The 21,364-nt window shown below is 43.6% G+C and overlaps 2 protein-coding genes across 6 annotated transcripts; one reads left to right on the forward strand and one right to left on the reverse strand.

The window, feature by feature from the left end:
* Nucleotides 1-266: 266 nt before the first annotated feature.
* Nucleotides 267-10,117, reverse strand: trim13 (tripartite motif containing 13). Of its 5 annotated transcripts, none has more exons than XR_007193104.1 (2): nt 8,509-9,335; nt 267-1,387 (listed from the first exon to the last, which is right to left on the reverse strand). XR_007193104.1 is itself a non-coding variant. In XM_048239034.1 (2 exons), exons 1-2 carry the CDS (start codon nt 10,115-10,117, stop codon nt 6,496-6,498), a joined length of 1,311 nt encoding a protein of 436 aa, XP_048094991.1. In that variant the 3' UTR covers nt 4,627-6,495. The 5 variants fall into 5 exon arrangements, 4 of the variants coding, with proteins under 4 accessions (XP_048094991.1, XP_048094992.1, XP_048094993.1 ...); XM_048239034.1 differs by lacking the exons at nt 267-1,387; nt 8,509-9,335 and adding exons at nt 4,627-7,722; nt 10,034-10,117; XM_048239035.1 differs by lacking the exon at nt 267-1,387 and adding an exon at nt 4,627-7,722 and having other exon boundaries at nt 8,509-9,256.
* On the forward strand, nt 9,405-16,848 carry spryd7b (SPRY domain containing 7b). The gene is made up of 5 exons (XM_048239056.1): nt 9,405-9,600; nt 10,102-10,218; nt 10,497-10,663; nt 13,645-13,747; nt 16,372-16,848. The coding sequence occupies exons 1-5, from the start codon at nt 9,495-9,497 to the stop codon at nt 16,467-16,469; spliced, it is 591 nt and encodes a 196-aa protein (XP_048095013.1). The 5' UTR covers nt 9,405-9,494; the 3' UTR covers nt 16,470-16,848.
* The last annotated feature ends 4,516 nt before the right edge of the window (nt 16,849-21,364 follow it).

The raw sequence follows: 21,364 nt of genomic DNA on the forward strand, positions 1-21,364 counted from the left end.
AATCCGCACGGCCCATACCTGTTCTTAGTAGTTTAGCCCCCCAAGACTTACAGTAAACACTTCTCTAATTAAACCATACCTGTGCTTAGTAGTTTAGCCCCCCCAAGACTTACAGTAAACACTTCTCTAATTAAAAAAACAGTCAGTCACAGTGTGTGGGTGAGTGACAGGAGAGCCTACTATGCGCTGTGCATTTGTGGCCATGAAAGTGTCTATATATGAGTCTGTCCATGCATGGTGGGGGGGGGGGGACAATTTGGTCAGGGACTAAACGGCCAGGGATCTGTTCTTAAACGGAAGGCAGTCACTTACAGCCTGTTCTGCCACTTAGGAGAATGACAGAGAGAGGTGGCCTACTCTGTCAGATCTTAACGCCAAACTCTTACAATTTCTTATACAATATGTAGTGAAGATGTGTGCAGCATAATATATATATATATATATATCATAATGTATTATAAAACATATCCTAATACAGGGTGAATTATGTCATACTTTGTGTTGTGAAGTGTTCCAAGTTGAAAACACCCCTGAATTACTCAGCATTGATAAACTAGGGCATTTGGCCCTGGGGGTCGTGTGTTGGTGGCTTACACTCTTTCATGGTTCAAATTGTCTTTGTGCCTGCACTGTACTGCATGTGATTGCTAACCAGGTTCTGGCATTTGCCAAAGAGTGTGTGTGTGTGTGTGTGTGTGTGTGTGTGTGTGTGTGTGTGTGTGTGTGTGTGTGTGAGCGAGAGAGTCTCTGTGATCCTTGGGTTTGCCTACAGAAATCCCAAGGTGGCCCCGGGTGATTGGTGCTACTGTGGAGTGGGAGGGCTTTATTTTGGCCGGGTGGTTGAAACAGGAAGTGATGCTGCCCACACCTGACGGCACGCAGCAGCTCCTGGCTCCCCCGTCTGTCGTCTCTCCTCTGTGTGTGTGTGTGTGTGTGTGTGTGTGTGTGTGTGTGTTTACTCATAACACAATCTGTCTCTGTTTCAGATCGAAGAGTCCTGGAGAAACAGAAAAGAGAGGAGAGACGGTGATGTGTGAGAGACAGACCGAGAGAGGGATGATCTCCAAGTGATGCTGTAGCAGCACAGAATGGTTTGTGGTTATGCTGAGATGCAGGCCATACTCTGCTGCAGCAGTAATGCTTAGGACCCCAACAAAAGCCTGTGTGTGTGCGCGCACCCATGTGTGCCCCTTGTGTTTGTCTGGCTGCTTCGCTATAGCAGCACGTAAATATTGGAGTTACTCAACGGATGAAGCCTCCAATATTGATTGTGCTGCTGAAGTAAGGCAGACCGTATCCCACGGCAACTCCGTCACCAAGTCCCGATGACTCACTGGAAAGGGAACCCCACTGGGACTCATCACCACCATCTGCAGCTCCATCTCACCTATGCACGGGGTCAAGAAGAAAAGCTGCTGGTAAAATATGCAGGAGAACTTTTGGTGTGTGTGTGTGTGTGTGTGTGTGTTTTCTGAGTGAATGTCAAGAGTGTGAAAAGCCAAATTTGAGAGTGCACAGGGTTCAACGTGCAAATGTGGAAGATGCATGTAATACATATAATATTTAATGTGCCTGGGTTAATTGTAAAAAACATGGTGTGTTGGTGTGTTTGAAATAGTCATGTAAGAAATGTAGAGTTGAGGAGTGTGTAAGAAGTGGAGAGTCTTGTAGGAAGTGGATGTATACACCAAATTACCTGTGAGTATTTTTTTTTCTTTAAAATACACATTTCAAATGCATGGAATCAGCTACTTATTTGACAATTGTCTTGTATTCTGAAATAAAACAAAAATAAAAAAAAGCCTGAGTGATGAAAACTTGAACCCCGTGTCACTGCTCCTTTTCATGAAGCGCACACGCTCTCAAGTCGTATTTCACTGCGCCGGAATTGCCGCCCATGTTTAAATCTCATAATCGGACGCTCAAGCCAGCTCCGACCCGCAGCCGAGCTCTGATGTGAAGTGTTATTCGAGATAGTCGGCTGGACGACTGGGTAGCCTGCAATCTTTAAAAGACAGTTCAAGTACCCTGTGATGGTTATATCCAATTGATGAACAATTGTTTCTTTCCATATCCGAAATGTAGAAAATTAGTTGTCTTGATAGTTTATTGCCATGCCGATTTGTACCGTGCAAATTGTCCATGACTCTTACCTTTCTACCCGGCTTGTTACCAGTTAAGAACGGGACGAAAATCCAAATCCTAGAGATCTAAAAAGAATAAAATAAAACCAGGGCTTAAAGTTCTCGTGCACAGTGCCCGAACTTCGACGTGGGTCGGGTCATTTAAGATGTGAAAATGTATATTAGGCCCTATGTATTATGTATAGGCCTTTAATGGCTTTGAAAATTCCTAATAGAATTTAGAGAATTCACATTGAGTTGTATGTATGCATTTTGAGGGCTTGTGTTTCTGATGCAAACAATAGGTTTGGAGATGTAGGCTTGGTGAGCACCGCTAATTTAGGACGTAAACACTGACCGGCACTACGGCTGAGATCACCTCACCCGGAGATCCACCCCTATCGGTCTGGAGCGCAGTGCCAGAGTAGCCTTTTTCACCCGGAGATCCACTCCTATCGGTCTGGAGCGCAGCGCCAGAGTAGCCTATATCACCCGGAGATCCACTCCTATCGGTTTGGAGCGCAGCGCCAGAGTAGCCTAAATCACCTTTCACTCTAAACAACTGCAGACGCTGCTTTGCCACGCGATGGTGGTTACAGACGCACCTCATCCGACATGGTGATGTATCTCCGGACGCCAATATGCACCCGTGGTTATCTATGGACACGTGGCCTAATTTGTTCACATTCTGAGGTATTTATTTAAAGTGAGAGGGTAATGGTGCTGTGCGTTCACATGTCTGGTGCGCAAAGCACTGAAAAGTGCGTCAGGTATTTTAAAGTGGGATAAACATGACATAAATAAAATAAAGACTGCTTTAAATAAAGTTAGCTTTCATAATCATTGCGAGCTGCGGGTATCACACATATCCTATATGCACTTTACGGATCAAAATGCATATCTAGACATCAATGGAGTTGGGCTAGCCCCTGATGAAAAAGCATCTGCCAATCTATAGGTCCAGTCAGTAATTCTACATGTTCAGTGGTCTAATTCTAATGTTCAGAGAATCTAAAGTCTGCACCAAAGATTCTAGAATCTTGACTATGGTTCGATCTCCATTCTCCCTGGTCGGAATCGGACATTATGCGACCCTGAACGCACTCTCGACATTTTATCTCATCATGAGTTATAGTTCGATGCACAAAAATGACAAAATCACATACTTTGAAATAATTCTACAGGCTATTTAACTGTGTTGCCTGTGGTTTTGATAGGCACCCTTGGGCCTTGAATGACATCGTGCACTGACAGTGTCGGTGTCCATCCGTGTTTTGCATGTGTGTTGTCTGGACATATTTGGGATTGCCTACTTATTTTTTTCCCTATATAAATATTTTGACTTCATGCACTTTAATACGTTGTCATTAAGCGCAGAGACTGTGTGTGTGTGTGTGTGCCTGTGAGAGAGACGGTGAAAGCCCGCGTGCATGTGAGGGACAAATAACCTATGTTATTCATCCTGGATTTCCCCATGAATATTGTACTTTTAAACATGAGGCTTAGAAATACATATTGATATATGTGTGTGTATATATATATGTATATATATATATATATACATATATATACAAAACAATATTGTGGTGACTGTATGGCTGCTGGTTTTGTCTATTGCGACAGCTTCAAAGGGGGATTGAGTTGCGCATCTAACATTTTGAACATGTTCTTTCTTACAGTCATTCGCCAGACTACCAGTCATCAGTATTTTTCTCTAATACATTTATATAAAAAATAATGGATTTTATCCATTATTTTGTTATTTTACAGACTTCAGTGAAACAAACAGAATTTCCACCCTCGCAAAGCAGCCTGATCCGGCGAGAATATTGGATTTAATGTACTTGTGTTGAAAAGTCGTCAGCATGGACTTTCCCCTCTCTTTATATTATCTATAGTTTTCAATCGATTAGTAACATGTTTTTTCTTTGAAATGAAAAACATTTTTTTACCATTTACACACACACCTAGCCTATGAATTGTGCATATAATTACATTGCAGCTGTAAAATAATGCTAAGAGAACCTGGTGGTTCTAGGAACGGTGCGAATAATATTGAAATTATTGGTGAAGTAAAAAATATTATTTTATTAAGGTGTTCAAATTGCTTGGTATTGTTGGATCAGAAAAGGGCGCGTACGTCTGTGACAGCGCAACTTCCAGAATTGAAATAAGCGAGTAACATCGTGTTATAACGTTTACTACACAGAGCTTACAATAACATAAAAAAATAAGACAGGAAAAAAAACAGGAAAACACGATTGAAGGCAGTTACATCGGACTACAACTAGCCTAGAGGTGAGAGGAACTTAAAATGTCCACTAATCCATATTGGGTCAATTGTTTCAAAGCCTTACTCTGTAAAATTATATTTAAAATAATGTTTTCGACTGTCCAGTTCATCCAAATCCAAAATATGATACATAACTTTGGCAATGCATTTGGCAAGAAGGTCATATTCGAGAAAACCTTACACATCAGACGGCAAGGATGATCCCATTTCTTCATGAAGTTTGTTTTATTCGATGTATTTAAAATTACATAACCACTATTTATATAAATAGGTTGCGTTGAAGAGGGGGGTGGTAAAAAAAACCAACTAATTTTTCTTTGATCCGGAGTTTGCCCGGTAACAGGGGGCTATATATATACGTGCAGTGACGTGTGCAGGGAGCCACGGTCAGTTGTGACGACACGTGCTCATTTTCTGAAGTGATCCTGGGATTTCTGTCACTACGCTGTTTGGAAAAATAATAAACACATAGGTGATTACTTCGAATAATGAATCACTGTTTTAACGTGGCCTAACGGAGGACACTGCACGGGCCTTTACTTGGCGATAGGCTCCACTTCTATAGTCTATCACTGATTTGGCAAGTCAAAAGAGAAGTTATAACCCGGCACCATGAAATTGATGTGACTGCATTTTATAAAGAAATCACAGGGCGTCTAGTGCAGTTTTACGGTGAGAGGAGGAAGAGCTTCCCCAGCTCGGCATCCCTGGAGCTGGGGTAGGAAGGTGCGTGCGTGGGCGAGTGGGTGAGAGAGAGAGGCAAAAGGGAATGAGGAGGTGTATTTGGGAGCTATAGGCACTCGGAGGCCCGGTGATGAGCCTTATGCCTGGCATCATCACTCTTGTGCTTGTGCTGCAGTACTACACACACACACACACACACAATTCCTGCAGGTCTTCACAGAGATAAACAGGCTTAAAACAGTATATTTAAACGAAAATGCACTAAATGTTCTCGGACATGTGTCAGAACATGCCATTATCAAGTAGGGAAATGGTCAGAGGTGCACAGAGGCACAGTTAAACAATTTATGTTTATTTAAAGGTGGTGCATTTGGAAACGCTGAAAAGTCTTTTGGCCAAGAGCATCGACAAATCTTTCCCCCCTTCTTATAAAATGGCAGGAAACATTTGTGTATTGAGATGCTATTTCTCGGCTTGCACGGGTCTCGCGCTGTTATGCAACACCCAGCCTGCGGGAGGCAAGGCGAAACCACCGAGGCGCGTGGGGATGTCGGAGAGGCATACTCTCTCCTCTGCATTATCTCGCTCTCTCTATATATATAGATAAACTAAAATAATGTCGGTATTATTCTATAGTACAATTTAAATTCCAACTTTTGTTTTTAAAATTGTTTGTTAATTGTGTCCTAGAACATCCCACAATGGGCGGAAGGCACAGAGCGCGCGCCTGGCTGAGCAGTGAGGGAATCCAGGCTTACGTAAACAAATGAACCGATAAATGAAAAGGGGGGGAAAACTTATTAAACTGCTTATTTTATTTTGTCAAAAATGCAAGGCTCGGTATAAACAGAGAGGTGCCCGGGAGAGGGGGGAGTGATTTGGTGCACATGCAGAACGGGAGGCCTATATGGACAGACCGGGGGAGGGCGTGTGTACATCTCTTATAACAACACAAACACACATTAAACTGACACATTCAGAACACATATTAACAAGTAAAAAAAGAAGCGTAAAAACAAATGTCTTCACTGACCTACATGTGCCCTTACTCGGCAGTTGGAGTTTAAACGGACCAGCAGCAAAGGCTAAAGGCAGGTTTCATCAGATAGACATATTACATATTACACTGAAGTTTGGTTCTGTTGTCATTGGCTGAATAAAACGGCCGAATTCAGTTGCGTTTTGTTTCGGTAACGTTTCAGATTATATTCTGAGGCGGTGGACATGTCATATGCTCTGGATGATTCAACTCACCATATTATAACGATTTAGAAAACACAATTTCTTCACACATCTGGTGAAACTAAACTGTTAAGGCTAGTTCAGGAAGGCTCAATCAATACCGCAACAACAACAACAACTACTACAATCGAACAGGCTGTCAACGCATTCACATTAGCTGATGAAGTCTGCACTGGTGTTAATAAGGTTTAGGATACAGTTCTGACAGAACTCCACCAGGAAGGCGCAGAGCCCCGCCGTCTCTCTCCAGCAGCGCCCGGCTAGGTGGAGGACCTCTTCGGGCGCTGGCAGGTAAGCTCGACTCAGGGCAGCCACTCGTTCTGGGGTAGTATGTGCGAGACAGTCCACCGGAATTAGAGACACGAAGGACAGGCACACAACACACGCGAACAGGACGAATCTCCAGAGCGCGAGAGGGAAGCGTGGAACAGATGGCGCAGCAGGTGACCGGTGAGCGTTGCTCTCGTGCGGGGCGCAGAGGGTGTCTACATCACCGAGCCTCACTGAATCCCACTGCTGCACGTCAAAGTTTCGAACGAGGGGACCTACGTCGACGTCGTCGTTCCGAGGAGGTGACGGCAGCGGCGTCTCTTTGATTACGCGCAGAGTCTCGCGAAAGTCCTGCATTTGCTGAAGGAATGCGAGGGGGTCCGACAGGGACCTGAAGGACTCAGCGATGCTGAGCGCGCGCCTCTGTTCCTCCAGCACCGCACGCAACTTGCTGATCTCCGGGTCGTAAGTTTGCATCACCGTCAATTTTAGAGTCTCAAAGTCGGACAGAATCTCGCTCCGCTTGTGCTCCAGCGCGCGGAGAAGTTTATCCAGGTACTCGGTAACCCGGTCGGCGTCTCTGGACACGAGCTGCAGCGCCTTCTTCTTGCTGCTCTCCAACGCTTCCAGGCACGAGAGCACCTCGGCGCTGCGCCAGTTCTCGAGCCCGCGGAACAGCTCCTCAAAGGCAGCCCTCTCCTGCTCGTAGGCGTCCTGCAGAGCGCAGAATTTGTGTCCCTTGTGGTCGCCGGTAGTGGCGCAGAAGCCGCAAATAAGTTTCAAATCGGTGGCGCAAAAGATGTTGAGCGGTTGCCCGTGATGCTCGCGGCAGAGGGACATCCTCGGCAACACGCGAATTCGGTTGTATTTCTCAACGATTCCCCGCAATGAGTAATTGACTTGCAAGCTCGCGATGCCATTGTGGGAGGTTTCTTTGCGGCAGGTGGGGCATTTGAACGGGGGGCGCCAAGTGGGACCTCGCTGTCCGTCCAGGATGCCCTCGAGGCATTTTCGGCAAAAGCTGTGGGAGCAGGGGAGAGCGCGCGGGTCCTCGAAGAGACAGCAGCATATTGGACATGTCAGGTCCTCCTCCAGTAACTCCATGGTTTTCTGAAAATCCCAAAACATAAGAAGACGTGAGAGAAACATACATAACTAGCCTGGTCAATAAAAAAGCGCACGCTCATCAGTAGTGATGCGCGCACGCTACCCTGCTGGTTCATACCGCAAGTAAATGCCAAGTAACGACTGCTGTCAGAAGCGCAACTAATTTGCGCGCGAAAATGAATGAACGCAAGGTGTGCAGCTGCTGCTGATCATCTGCTGTTTATCCAAACGTCCAGATAACAACGGATAGTTGACTTTAACTAAATGTATGAAATGGCACATCAGTAGGAGGTCGGTTGCACAAATAACGCCAAGCTGCGTCGACTCCATCAGCGAAACGCGCATTTTTAGAAAAGAGTGGAGGACCGCTTCTCTCCTGTCGACCTACTTTTTTTAAGGGTGTCCGTGTTGGATCATTATTCTCCGAGACGACATGTCACGCGATCCCGAAGAAGAGCACGACACCACAGCATCTTCTTCAACTAAATATAGCGCGGAATGATAAGGACCGTTAAGTTCACTCTCAAGTGAACTCGGATGCGCGGTTGCTTCATTTATAATAGACCACTAGCGCTTCCTCTCGTGCGGTGATATCCGAGGGAAAAATCACAGGCACGCGAAAAAAAGATGCCACGTTTACCATCCTGTTGAAACCGTGACGATTTGACACCATCTACCGTTACTAATTTCAAATGAAACAGCCCAGGTCCTGCTGGCGCGGCGCTTGGGATGGTTATGACAGATTTTTGCAGACGGAAAGCAACATGCAATTGGACCAAAAGCACTCACCAGCTGCCGGGGCGCACTGCGCTCATTGCAATCATGGCGCTTGTTGCTGTGCAGACTTCGCCTTTCCCGCGGTGAAATGATTAACCTCTTCGTGTCTGCAGAATCATTCTACCGAAATTGAAAACGTCACTTTCGTTGATGTGTCTAATACTTTTAGTTGACACGTCTGTCCAATGCCTAAGCAGTTGTCCTAAACAGATGGTCTATGGTTCGCGGGGTGCTCTCCACTTGGCAGAGAATTCCCCGTTTTTCTCCAGTGAAGCATAAATTCAGTTGATCCCCAACACATGTGACGGGGAGGGGGGGGGTTGTTGCTATGCAAAACATGACAACGTGAGAGTCTGTCCACCACTCGATTCTTGCCCGGTTTCTGATCACGGCCTCTCCACAGACAGTACGTCATTATTGACGCTGATCAATTTAAATGCACTTCACACTGGCGTGAAAACTCGTGAGAAGCTTAACTGGAGGCACAACAAAATTTGCTGAAGCAAAGCCTTAAAGGACTCAGTCTCAGAGTAAACCCTGCACTGTAAAAGAGAGCAAACAGTTATTATCCAAACGGCAGCTAGAATGTTTGACGAATAGTATGTAGCCTACCCTAGTCTGAAGTCCGCATTAAGCTGCATTATTGTCATCTATGCAATTAATTTATAATAAAGGTGACGCAGTAGCCTACATTTGAGTCTTAAGCTCTTCAGCATATGACCGAGCCATGTGTCATGGACTTGACACATTGATAACCAATAGCTGCACAGTCACGTGTAAAAATATTTTGACCTCGATTTTTCTTCCCTTGTTTCCATGCCATCAGGAAGCGCGCCCCATCTGAGTCAGCGCTCTCATTGGCTGTGTACGTCATCATGTAGGCCACCCCAAACCGCGAGGAGTCGCTATTTCTATCTGAGCGTCTCTCTTCTGGCAACAATGATTCTTTAGTGTACTGTTTGTTATGTAACTTCCGCCATCCCTCCACGAAAAAAAAAATGGCCTCACTGTTTTCGTGTTGTCTGGGCTGTTGTGGGGACGGAGGCTCGGGACATGTACCCCTCAAAGAGATGCCAACAGTTCAGCTGGACACGCATCAAATGGGTAAGGAACAAAATTTATACCAGATATGAAGAGCTCTCTTACTTCATACTGTTGTGTTGTAGCATTAGCAATAGCATTACTTATCCACGGCAAAAGCGAAGCCGTACTTCTAACCCGGTCTTCAAGAGCCCTAGGCAATCATTGAAGATCAAGGTTGCACATCTCCGGATTGTAACGTTAGTGTTTAAAGAACATTCCTCTGTCGTTTATATAGTTGTCGACAGATTTAGAAATTGCGCATCTGGAAATTGGCATGTGACAAGTGTTCTCCAGCTAGCCAGTTGTTCACTGATAAGCTACATTAGCTCGCCAGCAAATCAGTCAGTGCGAGGCCAGACATGAGTAGTTAGTTCGTTACACATAATGTTGCTCCCTAAAGGTAACACACATAGTTTCTTTAACAAGTTGAGTTTATCTTTAGTGAACTACATACCCAAATTTTGCTGCGTGGCACGGTCAGACAACCAATGGTCTTCTGTTTTGGGATTTTATTTTTTTCAGGAACGGATGTGGTCATCGTCAAGAGCGGCAGAAGGATATGTGGGACCGGAGGTTGCCTAGCCAACGCCCCTCTCCATCAGAACAAGAGCTATTTCGAGTTTAAGGTTCAGTCTACGGGTAGGTGCCATCTATCAGGCAGGTGATAAGGCGATGCATGAACTTTGCCCAGCCAACCTCCACCTTGAGAAGTGTCGCTCTACAAAAAATGTTGTTGTCGACAGATGCCGCCGCTAGACTGTCATAGTCCTCCAGCCACAATATGTCTAATAGTATATAACCTAGCTAGTTCAGATCAAAGAGTACATTTAATTGTAATATTATTGTGTTATTTGTGTTATTGTAATATGAATGTCTGGTCTCTCTCTCTCTCTCTCTCTCTCTCTCTCTCTCCACAGGTGTGTGGGGAGTGGGCGTGGCCACTCAGAAAGTGAACCTGAACCAGGTTCCGATGGGTCGGGACACTCACAGCCTGGTCCTGAGGCATGACGGCTCCGTGTACCACAACAACGAGGAGAAAAACCGCTTGCCTGCCAACAGCCTTCCACAGGAGGGAGATGTTGTGGTGAGTGTGTGTGTGTATGAATATACTCTTTTGATCCTGTGAGGGACATTTGGTCTCTGCATTTATCCCAATCTGTGAATTAGTGAAACACACTCAGCGCACAGTGAACACACAGTGAACACACAGTGAGGTGAAGCAGGAGTGTGTGTGTAGGTGTGGTAGGGATGTAAGATACTGAAAATTATTGATTCTGGGTACCCAAATTGATACCATTTAAAAAGAAAAACAACAACATGTCTTTATGCCTAGCTTCTCAATGATAATACTTTAATATTAAATGTGTAAATCACGAGATTTATCAATTTTAATGGTTTTCATTTTACCTAAGCTTACTTGCAGAACCGATAATAGCAGTTCTTCACCAACTGTAAAATTGGGCAAAAAGTGAGCAACACAACCTTTAGACACAGGAGATACTACAGCTGTTGACATCAATACAGTGGGTCAAGTGTTGGCATCCCTTCTAGGCTGATGATCTCTTAGTTTGGTTCAACAAAAACAAAAGTCAGCAGTCAGATAATTTGAGTAAAGAAATCGATGATAGGGATCCGTTTATGCTTTATGTTGTCAGGTTTTCTGGTGAATCAAGCCAACAGAAGAGACTAAATATCTTTTTAAAGCTGGAGACGGACAAGCATCTCCCAAGATAACTATCGACGCAGAATGCAAGAACTGACCAGTGTGCTTCTCACTGCTAAACTTCAATGGGCTCTGTGCACTTGCTTACTTGAGGTCGGCAAACCAGTTTCCTGTTTGTTGGCATCGCAGTCAACAAGCACCTGAAGAGGAGTGCTACAGTTCTACCAAAACGTGTGCTCACCGAAAATCCTTCCCTCCTTATTTTGTGCAGCCACTGCACGTAGGCGGGCGTTCTTAGGAAAACGGTGGAAGCTAAAATCGCTTTTATAACAACTTGAAGCCGAGCAGTGGCACACAGCAGTGCTACTTAGAGCCACCCACGGACATTAAGACTCGTGTACATTGTATTTCTTACGTTTTGGTTCTAAAGCTCTCATCTTCAGGTGCTTGTGGACAGCCATGAACAGGAAACTGGTTGTCTGACTTCAAGTAAGCTAGTGCACAGAGCCATAGCAGTCTGCCTACAGTGGGTAGTTAGCTTGTTAGCTTAGCAACGGAGATTTAAAGTGCAAGACTGCAGTCTGCCTACAGTGGGTAGTTAGCTTGTTAGCTTAGCAATGGAGATTTAAAGTGCAAGACTGCAGTATGCCTGGTGGTGGCACATTTAAAGGGAGAGAAAGAGAGTGCGTGGCTGAATCCCGATCTCATCCCTAAGGTCTAAGCCCTGAAACCTTAAACACTTAACTGACATCCGTCAGTAAGTGATCAAGTTTGCGAGGGTGTAAGGGTTCAACATGCTAATAACAGGAATGGGACGGCACTTAAATTGACAACCCCAAAAACGTGTTGTTGTAAACATGGTTGTGTTTCCATTTTATGGCAGTTGTTTACTGATGTTTTTCAAGCTTCCAGACTCCCATTGGGTAACCCTGTGTTTCACGTCACAACACTATGAATTGAGTAGGTAATTCCCTTGAGTAGGTACCGCCCTTCGGAAATGGCACAGAGAGGGTGTGGGCGAGCCCTTATGCACTTCTGAATATTGCAGTGGCACAGCCCTAAGCACCCATGAAGTTGATGGGAACGTGCATCATAGTTTGTGAATCCTCAAAGGGAGAGATTGGGATTCAGCCAGTGAGTGAGTGTGTCTGACTATTGCAGAGTAAAACAGCAGGTCTGGAAGCATGTTCTCCTGTGTCACTTTGATACCTTAGAAAAAAACAAGCACTGTCATGGTCTGAATTGTATAGCATCAACTTGGTTTTCATCGTATCTGTGCTTGCGCTTGTGCGTGTGTGTGTGGTGCCGGGAAGGGAGGGGGGGGGTGTTCAGCACCATTTAACTCTACACTCTAAAGCAACCCATTTAACTCTACACTCTAAAGCAACCCATTTGCTTGGATGTGGAAATTCATCAGTAGCCTGTCGTAGTAGCCTGATGTAGCCATACTCAAAATTCTATTCAGAATTTGAGTCTGGAACCGAAGCATTGGAACGTGATTATGGAGCGTGTTTCAATCGATAGAGGGAAAAAATGCCTCTGCACACAATTGGATAAACCTAACCAATCAGAGCAAAGAAATAGCCTACTGTGAAATCCAGAGAAATGTTATCCTTCTTCTGACAAATGCCTTAATCACTGTTTTCTGTTCATTTTTTAAAGTTATTGCGCCGGCAATATCTTGTACAACTGACATGATAGTCAGTTGTCAGTGACAGCTACAGCTACAAGCTTTTTGCCGTAAACAAATTGAAGCGTAGCACACTCACGCCACCCAGGCCATGTAAATGAATAGGCACCATTGCTCACCTGTCCATCATCACCAGGCCATGTAAATGAATAGGCACCATTGCTCATCTGTCCATCATTGTATGAAGCCTGCCCGGACGATTCCATTGGTCCATATGATGCTCAAGTTTTCATAGAGGCTTGTCAATGTAAAAAGTCCAGACCGAACTTGAGACCCGACCTCAAATGTTATGTGCGGGGCTAAGTACAGGCTGGCTTTTCAGGTTACTGCTGTAGGTATAAGTATAAGTATATATACTCTTTTGATCCCGTGAGTGAAATTTGGTCTCTGCATTTATCCCAATCAGTGAATTAGTGAAACACAGTCAGCACACAGTGAGCACACAGTGAGGTGAAGCACACACTAATCCCGGCGCAGTGAGCTGCCTGCAACAACAGCGGCGCTCGGGGAGCAGTGAGGGGTTAGGTGCCTTGCTCAAGGGCACTTCAGCCGTGCTTACTGGTCGGGGTTCGAACCGGCAACCCTCCGGTTACAAGTCCGAAGTGCTAACCAGTAGGCCACGGCTGCCCCCATAAGGTAGGTGAGCACTGTACATTCGAGCTGGCTTCCAGACTAGTGCATTAACCTGTGTGTGTGTGTGTGTGTGTTCCAGGGTGTTACGTATGACCATGTGGAGCTGAACCTGTTCCTCAATGGGAAGGACATGCAGTGTCCAGCTACTGGCATCAGAGGGACTGTGTACCCAGTTGTTTATGGTAAAACTGTACGCACACACACACACACACACAGATAGACCGTTTAACGTCTGTAATGTCATAATCTGAATGTCAGGCAGTGTGCATGGCTGAGTTACTCCATCAATACACACCATATTAGGATTGCTAGTAAGAGTTAGGTGACTTGAAGAACACTTAGGAGGAGTTTGCAGCTAAACTAGAAGTGATTAGATTAATGTAGCCTAGTGTGCAGTCCAATCCCAAATGTCCTTACGCTGAATTCTCTAATCCCAACCCACTGCACAGGGTATCAAATCCACATGCACTTCACAGGAACGTTGATCACTACTGTAAAACAGTTTTATTTGGAATGTCCTGCTAGTCTCATGTTGCCATAGAGACAAGCAAGACTAGGTCCAATGCATTATCCACTCAAAACTATTTAAAATATCCACACAATTTTAATCTTTAAACAATACATTTCTTTGTAAATGTTAAAAACACAAATTTCAAGTTCTCTCTACTCACAAATAACAAATTGCCCAGGCTGTGTACTATGATTACCAGTACCCTAAAGATTTTACTGGCATTTACAGTTATGAATGTCCACATTTCATCAGCATTGCACTGACTGTAATTTGGTAGTAAGAGGAACTTGGTAGTAAGAGGATAAAATGATTTATATTCAAGCTGCTAGTTGGCTACATTGGATGGTTCAAGCTCACGTCAGTTGAGTTTTCTCTGGTGGAAAAACCTGTTGTGAAGTGATGTGTCTCTATTCCGTAGCTCCCTACACACGGTTCCCTCTGGTGAATTGATGTGTCTATGTTCCCTTTGCCCTGAACACCTACAGAGCGGAATCACACTTAACATGGATGAATACCCTGTGCAGTTCACTTCATATTGAACTATGAGGCGATCAGAATGTACCTCTATTGTGTACACACACACACACACACACACACACACACACACACACACAAAGCGCTTTCAGACATACGTGTAAGACCGGAGGTTCTGCCGATGTTAAACGGTGGGGCCGTATATCTGAACGACATAACCGGTCATATGGAAGTCTGAATTTAGCCGGTTGTTCTACTACTCCCCCCCTAGTATTTCCTCCGGATATTATGTAAATGTGCTGTGTCTGAACGGGGCGTAGAACATGTGGTTAAAATTCACACATAGTGAGAGGGCGTGTTGGTGACGTTTCTTTCGTGCGTCCATGTGGTTAGATTTGACTTAAATGCCGGTGTTATGATGGAGTGGCATAATGCTGTCCAGAAAATCTCCGACCTGGAAAGATGCAGACATCACGGAGCTACTGTCCATGAGGGCAGACAGCATTTTGATAGAACACACGAAGGGAACGTCAAGAGACGTTGTAGCCTACAACTGCATGGCAAGGCCAAACGAATTCAAAAGACTGAATCACCATAAGCAGAAGGCGCTGAAAAGGCAGTAGCCTACAGCGACGTCGTTGACGACAATAACAGGAGTATTTAATAAATTGTTAGCCAACACGGTTTTCTGTTCATTGATACCTCGCTGAGCTCGCTGATATTTGTTGAGCATAAATATGCCTAGAGAAAATGAAAACGAAGAAAAGCCAACTTTGTTCCAAGCTCCTTACGTAAATGCAATAGACACATGGGGAGAGGATGCTTTTGGAAAAAATAATCCATGAAAAAACGAACAACTTCACTGTTATGTTAGTATTTTGTTTGTTGCTTAAAAACATTGTATGATGGCCTTGAAGTCTTGGGTTAGCCTACTGAATTGGCTGGTAGCATAAAGTGTGCGCATGCTGTCTCTCCAACGCAAACCAGATGTGGGGTTCTATAGCCAAGTAATTCTGCTACATAACGTTGAAAACATAAATGTGTTTATTCGAAGCACACATACAAATACTGTTTGCTTACTTGACTAGCCTACTTCAAGTATTGGCCTACGCACAATAGATTTCTCTTCTTTAGCCTACATAATGCATAGGCTACACTTTGTAAACAAAAAGCAGCTGTGACAGGCAGCGGCCGATCTATTCTAAGGCCATATCTCATGATCTTGTGAACTCTACAAGCCCCCACCCCTCACTCGACAACCACACGGAGATTCTGTAATGTGCGTGTATGTCGTTCACACATACGTCCGTATAAGGTCAGTATTAGGTCCGCAGGTTAGCATATCTGAATCATCCGAAGGGTAGGACCTCCGTTTGACAAACCTCCGCATGTACTCCGGAGGTTATGTCTGAAAGCGCTTACACACACACACACACACTGCAGTTATCTCTGATATCTTTAGATATGGCAGATGTTTGCCTAACAGACTGCATGAGGTTGATTCTACCCCAGTGCACATTTTGTCAAATGTAGGCATGGTCCATAAAGGCCTCTGGTGGTCAGATTTATTGTTTTTTAAAACTGATCCTAGTCGGCACATGTAAGAAGATGCAATTAACAATTTTGCCACATGAGGGCGATGTTGTGTTTAAGTTCATGTTGCGTCTGTTAAGGGAAGTCATGTAGTGTGTGTAATGTGAGATGTAGACAAATGCAGTGTGTGTGTGTGTGTCTTTCCATAGTTTGAAAATTTAGATGTTGGTTGTGGTTTAAGTTTAACTTTTTGTGTGTTCTTTTTTTTTTTGCCTGTGTCTCTTGCAGTGGATGACAGTGCCATCTTGGACTGCCAGTTCAGTGATTTCTACCACACGGCTCCGCAGGGCTTTGAGAAGATCCTGTTTGAACAGCAAATCTTTTGAACCTATACACACACACACACACACACACCCCCACTGTATGCCTCTTTCTGTAATTGTCTACTCTAGGTGACTGGTGTGAGTGTTATCTGCTGTTGTTCTGGCTTGTTGTGATTGGTTGGGAGTGACTGTTGACTTTTTGCTCATTTTAGCAGAGCTGGGTAACATCAGCATGTTGGGTCTGTGTGTGTGTGTGTGTGTGTGTGTGCACGTGGTGAGCGTGCGTGCGATTTTCAAGGGCGGCTGGGCCACACCTGAGCCAGGTGTCTCAGGCAGGTGAACTATCTGACCTGATGAAGTAGGGGCCGGAATGAAAATCAGAGACGCTCCGCAGCCCCCCCACCCCACACACACACACACACACACACACACACACGGCACCCAGTATAGCCTACGATGCCGAGGGCATCAGGTCAGGTGTAGTGAGACCATCTTATCCTTATCAGTCAATAATCAATCAGTGTTTACTAATCAGGCCAGGGTGCGGGTGTGTGGTGTTGAAAGGCCCCTAACTCTAGAACAGGCCTAATCTCTCCAGACTGTCCGCAAGTACAGGGCCTAATGTCTCCAGACTTCAGTCCGATAGCCACTCTGACCCCAGAATAGTCTTAATCTTTCCAGACTTTGCTGCGTTACAGTCCGAGCCCCAGAACAGACCCTCAGGATGGACGCTGCCAGCGCTGCTGCTGCTGCTGCTACCTTGGTGTGCGTGAATTTATTCACATGAATGGACATGATTGTGCATGTCCACACAATAGTCTTTTGACTTTAGTCTGTAGACTTTTCACAGATTGTGTGTGTGTGTGTAAGATCAAGGTATTTAGAGTAATCTGAAACTCTGTGATCTTTTTGTGTGTGTGTTTGTGAGTGAGACGGTGTGTTTATGTGTGTGTGTGTGAGAGAGAGAGTGAGCGGGAATTTATTTGACTAACCACACTGCTACTGTTTATGTGTGTGTACACGCATGTGTGTGTTTCCAAGATGGGATCATTGCTGTTGATAAACCTAATGCTATTTATTTATGAAATACGTACACTTGTCCTTGCAGTGTTCCCAGGCCTATAAACACACCTATGTAAAGGTAAACAAGTCTTATTTAATCATATTTATGTTGTGATTTTTCTATGTGAATGCTGGAAAAAACCTGTACTGATCTTTTGATTACTATTATATGTTTTTTGTTCCTTAAAATGCTTATTCTTGTATGTGTTGGTAACACTAAATCCTCCCACATAAACACTGTCATAACCAGTTCATAGATCTCTCATAAATATCTACTGACACAATGACATTATCCTGACATATTTTTCTGTGTTGTAATGAATTGAGTACCGAAGTCTGACGTAGCGTTTCCATGCAGAATCACTGGATCTAAACAAACTTTCGAAGTAGCTTAAATAGCATTGAATGTAGACGTGGCATCGTTTCTAGCTAATAAATTGTTTTAAATGTAGGCTATAGCAATTTAAACGTGCTTTACCTGCTAGGCAGCAGCTTAGCCACATAACACGGATTCCCTGTCAGGTGTAATATAAAGAAACAAAATTCCAGTGGATATTTCATGTCTTCTCAAAGACTGGCGGCTGTTAAGAGTGATGTTTTTTGCTTAAAAAATAAAGCCAAGACACGTCCGTGAATTTAAGGATTTTAACCGCATGCTGTGAAGTTACATGCAGGTCTCTTTTACAGAGGAAACCCATGCTAAAATAAAACTCTGTAGTCACAAATTTGATTGTGTTGGTATGAATATATGTTGTACTATGTGATTCCTACAGTGTAAAAAAATATACTAACATCTTAGAAACGTTGTAAAATTATTGAAATAGATTAAGAAAGCCACCGCTAATGGTGATTTCAATGGTTAGATTGATTTGTTTAGCTGCCTTGGCAACGCTACGTCATGGCTTCGGGACTCTATTGCACAACAATATCATGTGACCATTATCGATAGTTGTCATGACAGCAGTCAGAATGTTGGATGAGCAATCACATGGTCATAACCAAAGATTTTAGGGTGCTACACTCTAAGATCTTTAGTCATAACATAAAACATGACAGCTGTGTGTCCAGTTATAAAGGTGATGTGACCGTAATCGGCCATGTGGACACTGCGTGTAAATCTGTGGAAGATCTGAGTTGCATTACCAAAACATTGACGAGTCTTTGTGACGTAGACATACTGTATGTGCCTGGTTTAGTACAGCAGCTTTTGCACTGAAGACTTACGGTCCACATCAAACCAAATCAAAATGTTTATTGATATAAACACTGATGACAAGTCATTTATATATCATGGCATTATTGAATGTGATTTTTTTGCTAAATTATTATTAAATGTTGATATTAACAAAATATTTCTTGATTTCTTGGCCTACCACTTTTTTATTGTGTTTAATAACTCTCTTTGAGATGATTCCAGTAATCAAGGCACTCAGAAAAGAACAGCAAAATAAAAGAACAATAAAAAACAGATGTTTGTTCTTAGAAATGTATCAAAGTTCAAGTACGTCCTAACTGAGACGTCCTAACTTTGAACTGGAAATAATAGACAATGGCATTAACAATAATCATCATAATGGCAACCATAAACATTTACAATATAGGGCCTTCTGAAAATTTAAAAGGTCAATGCTTCTTGGAAAATGATACAGTATATCCGCCAGTTAGTGACCATAACTGTAGGCAGGTGTAGATGGCAAAAAACAATATTCATATTCTACACATACCACACACTTGGTGTGTGTGTGTGTGTGTGCTGCTTCAGCTATATATATTTTTATATAGCTATGTGTATGAAGTGAATTTGTTTACTTGAACATAAACAAGTCTACTGTTGAAAAAAAGGTCAAATGTGCATACTGTGACTTCCAGCTGCACCCAGAGCAGCATTGGCATGTGCTCTTGCTTTCTGCGGAGTCCTGATCGGAGTATCTCCAGTTCTGCATGTAAACGCTGCAGTAATTCAAGTTAAGATGATGGGACAGAAAGTCCAAATCCTGCCTTTATTTCTGGGGTCACAAAAAAAGTTAAAAAAGTGCTTCCCTGGTTATTCATCCTTTTTGCCACTAGAAGGTGCCAAAGAACACATCATGACCATCACAAACAAACACATAATTTCATACTGTATGACACATAGTAGGATGAATACACCATAATCAATTTGCTTATGATTATAAAAGTCCATCTCAAATCAAATTTTTGTGAAAACGATTCAAATACAGCACTTGGTTTATTTTCCTTATTGTGATAAGTAGAAACACTCATAAAAAGCAATGAATAGAAAATACATTCCTTCAGGGTCTGAACAGCAGACCTCACAAGTCTGAAAAATCATTTTGGTTCTCATTTTCAGAGCACAAAAACACCTTGTGGGAATATACAAAGATTTGTTTATATTTGTTTCTTTATTCTCCATGATCTCTTCTTTTTAAAGACACCAATTAGACTTGTCTTATGCAAATCTTTCTTTTTTATTTTCCACCCTGAACATGGGCAAAATGCACCATTGAGATCAATATGTCCCATGCCCACATCCAAGTGCCCTTGAGCAAGGCACCTGACCCCTCACTGCTCCCCGAGCACTGCTGTTGTGTAGCAGGCAGCTCACTGCGCCGAGATTAGTGTGTGCTTCACCTCACTGTGTGTTCACTCTGTGCTGAGTGTGTTTCACTAATTCACGGATTGGGATAAATGCAGAGATCAAATTTCCCTCACAGGATTAAAAGAGTATATATAGTTAAGTTATACTTGCTGGACTTTGGTGTCTTTTTAGACTCTAAAAGACAGTCTTGGCCTTTTTTAACCACACACCGACGTATTTGTAAGGATCGGAATAAGGGAACATTGTAACATTGCATTGTGTGCTTTATTTTCTAGCTAATTGCTCACTGGTTTGCTGAAATGTTGCTGTATGATTCATTACACCACACTGAAAAACATGTATTGTCCTCTCCATTCACTCTGAAAAGTTCCAGTGTTTTATGATTCACACACCTGCATTCAAAGTTGATCCATGTTAAACCAGGCTATAAAATGGACTATCATGTACAATTGTTTTTCAGACACATTTGAATAAGATTGGAATTAGTTAATAAAAAATATGTATTGTATTACACCATATTGAAATTGTGAAAATGTTAATAAATTAGCGTGTTCAAAATATTGCTTGTACTATTTCATGTTGTCTTGGGGTACACATTTTCCACACTAAAGTACAAAATTGTTCGTCGCTGGGGCAGTACCCTGAAAAGAACATATTTGTTCCTTTTCCAAGGGTACAATTTTGATCCATTACATAAAGGTACAAGTTTGTACCTATAGGGTACATATTTACCACCTACCCACACGCACACTACACACACACACACAGTCACTGCTACACTCCCCTCCCGCCCACATACACATCTTCATCACTCACATACATCATACATACAGTACTCTGCTTGCAATAGTAAGTCCCTTCACCATACTTGCAGTACATTGCCCCCCCCTCTCCCCTACATACACAGCACATTATTTCATCAGGAAGCTTCTCCAACACACATCCCCAACATACCTACAGCACACTGTTGCCCCCCCCCCCCCCAATACACAGCACATTGTCTCATGAGGAAGCTTCTCCAACACACATATTGCACACTGCCCTCTCCCCACATACACAGCACACTATCCCATCTCCTGTCATCCCCCAACACACACACCAAGACCCCTGGCAGTTGGGTTAGCCCCTTGAGCCGTGGATCTGCCCAAGGTTTCTTCCTTGGTAAGGGAGTTTTTCCTTGCCCTGTTGCTCTTGGGTGCTCCTTGTTGGTGCCCCCCCCCCCCCCAATTCCTATCCTCCCTCACCTTTCTTATGCAGCCCTTGCCACTTAATCTACTAAACCCCTCTTCTACTGCAC

The sequence above is a fragment of the Alosa alosa genome, chromosome 3 (genome assembly GCF_017589495.1).
Source record: "Alosa alosa isolate M-15738 ecotype Scorff River chromosome 3, AALO_Geno_1.1, whole genome shotgun sequence".
Taxonomy (NCBI): Eukaryota; Metazoa; Chordata; class Actinopteri; order Clupeiformes; family Clupeidae; genus Alosa; species Alosa alosa.

Bases quoted from the DNA above. Each gene is read 5' to 3' on its own strand.
- spryd7b (XM_048239056.1), top strand. From the start codon at position 9,495: ATGGCCTCACTGTTTTCGTGTTGTCTGGGCTGTTGTGGGGACGGAGGC. The intron at 10,664-13,644 runs GTGAGTGTGTGT...TGTGTGTTCCAG, and splicing joins CACAGGAGGGAGATGTTGTG to GGTGTTACGTATGACCATGT. The intron at 13,748-16,371 runs GTAAAACTGTAC...TGTCTCTTGCAG, and splicing joins TGTGTACCCAGTTGTTTATG to TGGATGACAGTGCCATCTTG.
- trim13 (XM_048239034.1), bottom strand. From the start codon at position 10,117: ATGACCACATCCGTTCCTGAAAAAAATAAAATCCCAAAACAGAAGACC. The intron at 7,723-10,033 runs GTATGTAGTTCA...TGGGATTTTCAG, and splicing joins TGCCACGCAGCAAAATTTGG to AAAACCATGGAGTTACTGGA.